The sequence below is a fragment of the Dipodomys merriami genome, unplaced genomic scaffold, assembly GCF_024711535.1.
Source record: "Dipodomys merriami isolate MVZ:Mamm:240054 unplaced genomic scaffold, mDipMer1.0.p SCAF_2731, whole genome shotgun sequence".
NCBI classification, from domain to species: domain Eukaryota; kingdom Metazoa; phylum Chordata; class Mammalia; order Rodentia; family Heteromyidae; genus Dipodomys; species Dipodomys merriami.
In genome coordinates this window covers 26,830-32,829 of record NW_027204195.1, presented here as the reverse complement: position 1 = coordinate 32,829, position 6,000 = coordinate 26,830, and the positions used below count along the sequence as shown (strand labels likewise).

At 41.2% G+C, this 6,000-nt stretch overlaps 1 protein-coding gene across 1 annotated transcript in view; it reads right to left on the bottom strand.

The window, feature by feature from the left end:
- Positions 1-1,033: 1,033 nt before the first annotated feature.
- LOC138837678 (anaphase-promoting complex subunit 4-like) overlaps positions 1,034-6,000 on the bottom strand; it is a 28,764-nt gene continuing 23,797 nt past the window's right edge. Inside the window, 5 exon segments of the mRNA XM_070036626.1 lie at positions 1,034-1,191; positions 1,194-1,260; positions 2,071-2,194; positions 3,644-3,819; positions 4,261-4,333. Of these exon segments, the coding sequence (XP_069892727.1) occupies positions 1,034-1,191; positions 1,194-1,260; positions 2,071-2,194; positions 3,644-3,819; positions 4,261-4,333 (598 nt within the window).

The window sequence follows — 6,000 nt, the reverse complement described above, 5'->3', positions numbered from 1 at the left end:
CACTGCAGAGCTCAGGTAAGGATTATTTGAATCCAGACTGCAGTCAGATGTACTTCAAGTGCATTAATACCCTACCTTCCCAAAGCCCAGGCATACTAACAAGGGGTCTGCCCAAAATATGCACTTACAGACACCACTACCACCTTCTGAAAGCTCCTGTCTTGAAAGCTCATGGTAGAAGTTACCTTTAAATGTCAGAATAAGTAATCCAAGTCCCCCACGGATCAGGGAAGATAAGAAGATCAGGTTTGAAGTCCTGACACCCCACTGCTTGCCCTAAAGCAAGCATTTTGAGCTGAAAATCTCCAGTCACATACCTGCCCCCTCCACTGTCAGAGTAAGCTGATTGCTTTCTATACCAGCTGCTTGGTGATAGGGGCCACTCCCGTGCTCTGCCATCATCACAGAATGATTCCATATCTCTGAATCCTTTGGTTCTAGATCCAGCTAAGTCTCTTAACAGAGGTCAAAACCTATGAGATGTCACCTAGGATTTTTAAAATAAAGTTAGTAGTCCTATATTCATGGAGGGACATGGTGTGAGGGAATAAAGGAAAACGCAGAGAGATGGCTGGATATTTGAATCCCAAGTATTCCACAAGCTGAAAACTATTCTCCATTTGTCAGGGAGTAGACATTGATCAACTGCAACAATCACAGAATTCATGTTTTGATCATGGTTCCTATTAGGTGTGAGAAACAAGTAGGCCCTTATTTTAACTGTGTGGCGGTTATCTACCTGAACATTATGCAATCTAGCACTAGAGTACTCTCAGATGGAGTGGTGACTGGTGACACTTGAGAGACAGAGAGAAAAGGGATGGGAAAGCAGAACATTTGTCACAGTTCCATTTAGAGCATTCTAGGACCACACCTGTGCTATGATCACCAACTTCTTTCCAACAATTTTATCTTATCATGAACTTGCCAACAATCATTCACGTTGCACTGAGCAATGATTCATCGGCTCATGTCAGGTCCAAGTGATCCAAAGGCTGCCACAGTAACATGTAATAAACAATGGCAAGTTGGATTATGAGTCCAGTTCAGGGTCAAGCTTCTCCACTTTGACGACTATCTCTGGGGCTGGAGCATCAGCAGAGGCGTGGTGGGCCTCTGTCTCTGACTCGGACAGCACTTCCTCCTTGATCTTCACAGGCTTACCACTGGCTTCCTTCTCTTCATCTGAGACTCATCCAGCTCCCATTCATCATCGATGTCCATTTCAAATACTCTTACATGATGGAGACTTGAACTTAACTAAAGAAAAGGCACATTAATGTGTGTGTGTGTGTGTGTGTGTGTGTGTGTGTGTGTGTGTGTGTGTGTGTGTGTGTGAAAGCGCACATGCACCTGGAACTGGGACTTGAACATGGGGCCTGAGCATCTTTTGCTCATAGCGTTCTAGTGGAGCCACAGCTCCTGAGCAGCTAGAATTATAGGTATGAGCCACTGGTGTCAGGAGTTACATTAACAATTTTCTAACTAATGGCTTTGCAAACAAATTTTATAAAACGAAGCAGAAATCAGAAGCTTTAAGCAAAGTATAGATTTATAGGAAAGTTATATTTTTAACAATTTACTATAAAATCACCCAATTCCACCTTCATTTTACATAAAAGGATCTCCACACAGCACATGGTGAATTTATGTAACTTAGAAGCCAAACTATTTTTGCCAGTCCTGGGGCTTGAATTCTGGGCCTGGGTGCTATCCTTTTGTTCAAGGTGAGCACTCTACCACTTGAGCCACAGAGCCACTTCTGGCTTTTTCTGTAATTCATTGGAGATAAGAGCCTCTTGAACTTTCCTGCCTGGGCTGGCTTCAAACTAAGATCCTCAGATCTCAACCTCCTCAGTAACTACGATTACAGGCGTGAGCCACCAGCACCTCGCTCTGAAATTGCTCTTAATTACTCAAAGTTTCTCCAAACAAGAAAACAAAATAACTAGCCTGCTGCTTGCTCAGTTAACTGAAACCAAGGGACAGAATGACAAGCAGAGAATGAGCCTTGGAGATGACATGCTTGAGTACTCATAGGATGCTGCATAGAAACAAAGCCATACTCACCACACAGGACACTTTGTGAAAAACATTCCCAGCAACGTACTGAGCTTTCATGCTCTCCAGTAACCGCCAGTGCTTCTCAAAGTGCAGGGTGCATGTGGGAATAACACTGCTTTGTTCATCTAGCCTGGAGGAAAAACCAGCCCAGGAATCAAACAGGACCTCCACCTCCCACATTCACTAGAGGAGGGGTTTGGGGCAACTGGGGTCCTACTCCCACCCACACTCCATTCCCAGGTGACAAGACAGTCTGTAAAAATACTACATTCCACAGAGCCTTGGCTTCATTTTAGTAAGGTCTTGGTGCCCTTTGTTTTTTGGGTGATGGGGAGGGAGGATACAGTACTAGAGATTAAATTCAAGCCTTGCACAACTGAGCTATGCACCCAGTCCTCAATTCCCTTTCAAGGAGAGCAGATGCTCATGTTTTTAAATTAGAGAAGGAATCTCATTACTTTAAATCCTCAAGCAACTAAAACTATCTCCTAGAACTGACTATAGACTCTGCAATGGAACTGGGGTCCCAATTCTGGAAAACACTAAAGGCAAGTTTATAATTATTAGTGACAACAAACTAAAGTTAATGCTATCCTTTAAAACATAACTCAAATGAAGTCCTCTTCTCCATTCCAAATAATTCCTCATCTTATTCTAGCAAAAAATCCTAGTTTAATATTAAAGCAAGGGACAAGACAATGATTAAAGTCGGCACATTTTTTCCCGTTTTTTAATTTTTGAGGTAACATACAATTGTAACATTAGGAAATTTGTAACATTTGGGAAGACTTTGTAGCATGAAGGAAGACTTACCTTCTGATTTTTTTCAGTTGTGGGGTAGATGATCCTCCTAAATTTAATAGCAATTAGTCTCCTCCTCATCTTTCCTAACAGTGTTTGGTGGGTTTCAGTGTGTTGTATGAAGTTCGGATTTTAAAAATACAAAGTAGGAAGCCAGGCAGGCACTGGTGGCTCATTCCTGTAATCCTAGCTACTCAGGAGGATCATGGTTCAAAGCCAGTCCATGCCGGAAAGACTGTGAAACTCTTCTCTCCAATAAACCACCACAAAACCCAAAGTGGCACTGTGGCTCAAGTGGCAGAGTGCTAGGCTTGACCTGAAGAACTGAGGGACAGCACTCAGGCCCAGAGTTCAAACCCCATGATGGACAAAGAAAAAAAAAACAAAGCAGGAGGTTTTCTGCTCAGCTGTCTGTATGGGTAGACCAGTAACTAAAAAAACATTGCCTAGCATATGTAAGAAACTGGAATTCTTGGCATATGGTAAATATAGCTAAATATAAGCTAAGCCTGGTACCATATGACTGACAACTCAACACCTTGGAGACCATGCAAGAACTTCATGAATTTGAGACAAGCCTGGTTATTTCAAGGCGAGGCAACCTGAGATACACAATGGGACACTTCTTTTTTAAATTTTTGGTGGTTCTGGGTTTTGAATTCAGCACCTGGTACTGTACCACTTGAGCCACACTTCAGCTCTTTTTGAGATCCTACCTTTAAAAAACTAAAGCTAACTTTAACCACACAGACCCTATACCACTAAGGTAGTTAGTTACCTTGTGGCATAAGTTCTAGTGAATTGATACTCTGCAGCATCTTCACTGTTATACACAAACGACAATGGCAACTGGACCAAGAGTCTGTCTCTTCCTTCACGTCCCATGGTGTCTTTAAGAATGACTGTTACAGTTTCATCATCATAAAACTGGGCATCTAAACAGCTGTAGTTGCTGGAAGTGAGATGCATTTTGTTATATCAGAAATGATCATAACCACATAACATGCTGACACTAAGCAAAAACAAAATAAAACCATAGGTGATATTCCCTGCAATGACAAAACACCTTATCAGTTTATACTTTTATATCAATTTTCACAAATATAACTAGTTATAACAAAATAAGTAATCATCAGATCAAACAAAATGATCTGTGACATTTTATCACTGTTCTAGAAAACTCTGAACATAAATGGCTAGGCCTTAAGCCTGTGAAAATTTCATGAGTTATACCTTATATATAACTGAGTGAACAGAGCTAACAAGAATCAAAGTAAAAGAAAATCTGCCCCCCTACAAATGACAGAGCCCCTTTATTGACAGCACATCTGACATAGCACTGACTACACATACATCACACATGCTTCTGTCCCAAATCAGGCTTGGGCGTTATTTTCTTCTGACTTTTTCAGTTGTAGCATAGGTGAAGCTCCCAAATTTCACAGCAATTAGTCCATTACTTACAGATCTTGAAGAAAGAAAGGAGAGAGGGGAATGAGACCCTATGGAACAACTACATAGCCAATAAATCTAAATGCCTGAACAAACATGACTGGCAATGTTAGCACACATATCTACTTCCCAAATCCCAGACCAACACTACCACTTCCACTCCAGAATACTATAATTTAAACACTTAGTCAGGCAAACCAGCTTGGTTTAAAATCTTAATCACTAAGCAGCTAAAGGCCATAACTAAGGAAAACTAACATCTTGAATTCAAAAATTCCCTTTAGTGAAGGTTCTCAAAAGGCACATAGAGCTCCCCTATGACCCAGCAATCACCTGCTGGGCATTTACCCTAATGACCACAAACAAGGCCATACTAAAGCTACCAGCACAACTAGGTTTATTGCCGCATTATTCACCATAGCTAACATATGGAACCAACCCACACGCCCTTCAGTAGATCAATAGATCAAGAAAATGTGGTAAAGCTGGGGGCCAGTGGCTCACGCGTGTAACCCAAGCTACTCACGAGGTTGAGATCTGAGGAATGCAGTTCAAAGCCAGTCCAGACAGGAAAGTCTGTGAGACTCTTATCCTCAATAAACCACCAGAAAACTGGAAGTGGCACTGTGGCTCAAGTGGTAGAGCACTTGCCTTGAGCTGAAGAGCTGAGGGACAGTGCCCAGGCACAGAGTTCAAGTCCCATGACCAACAAAAAAGAAAATGTGATACACATATGTATACATACATACACACATATGTATACATACATACACACATGTGTGTGTGTGTGTATATATATATATATATATATATATATATATATATATATATACATATATGGAATTCTATTCTTCCATCAGAAAGAATGACACTGCCCCATTTGTAAGGAAATGGAAAGACTGGGAAAAAAATCCTATCAAGTGAAGCCAGACACCCCCCCAAAATAGGTCCCATTGTTTCCCTTATTTTCAATAATTAGTATACTTCTAGGATAATTTTAACAGATGAGAAAAATAGCTCAAGAGCTATGTACATATGACCATATAAGATGATGCTAAGTGAAATGAACTCCAAGACATGGAAACATGAGGTTTTTCTTTGTTATTGTTGTTTTTGTTTTGTTTTGTTTTTTGGTTCCGTTCATGGGGCCTGAACTCTAGGCTTGGGCGCTGTCCCTCACCTCTTCAGCTCAAGGCTAGTGCTCTACCACTTGAGGCACAACGCCACTTCTGGCTTTTTTCTTTTTGCTTATGTGGTGCTGAGGAATCGAACCCAGGGCCTCAGGCATGAAACGCAAGCACTCTACCACTGAGCCACCTTCCCAGCCCTGTTGTTTTTAATGTACTATGTACTTTTTGTTTCTTTGGTGTGTTCTTCCCCCTGCGGTTTATCCCCTATTGTCACTGTATTTGATTTTGGTACCCTGGTATTATACATACATTTATCTGAATTAGGGAAGGGAAAGGAGAACAGAATCGTGAGACAAAGGACAAGGGGGATCCAATACAATAGCCATATTCACAAGTCAATATGTTGGAAATGATCTGTACAATTTGGCAAGTGGGAGGATTAGGGAGGGGAGGGAAAGGACAAAAATGAGGCAGGGGGTAACAAGTTAGACAAGAAATGTACCTATTATCTTACTTATTAACTGTAACCCCTCTTGACAATGAAAAAAGAAAT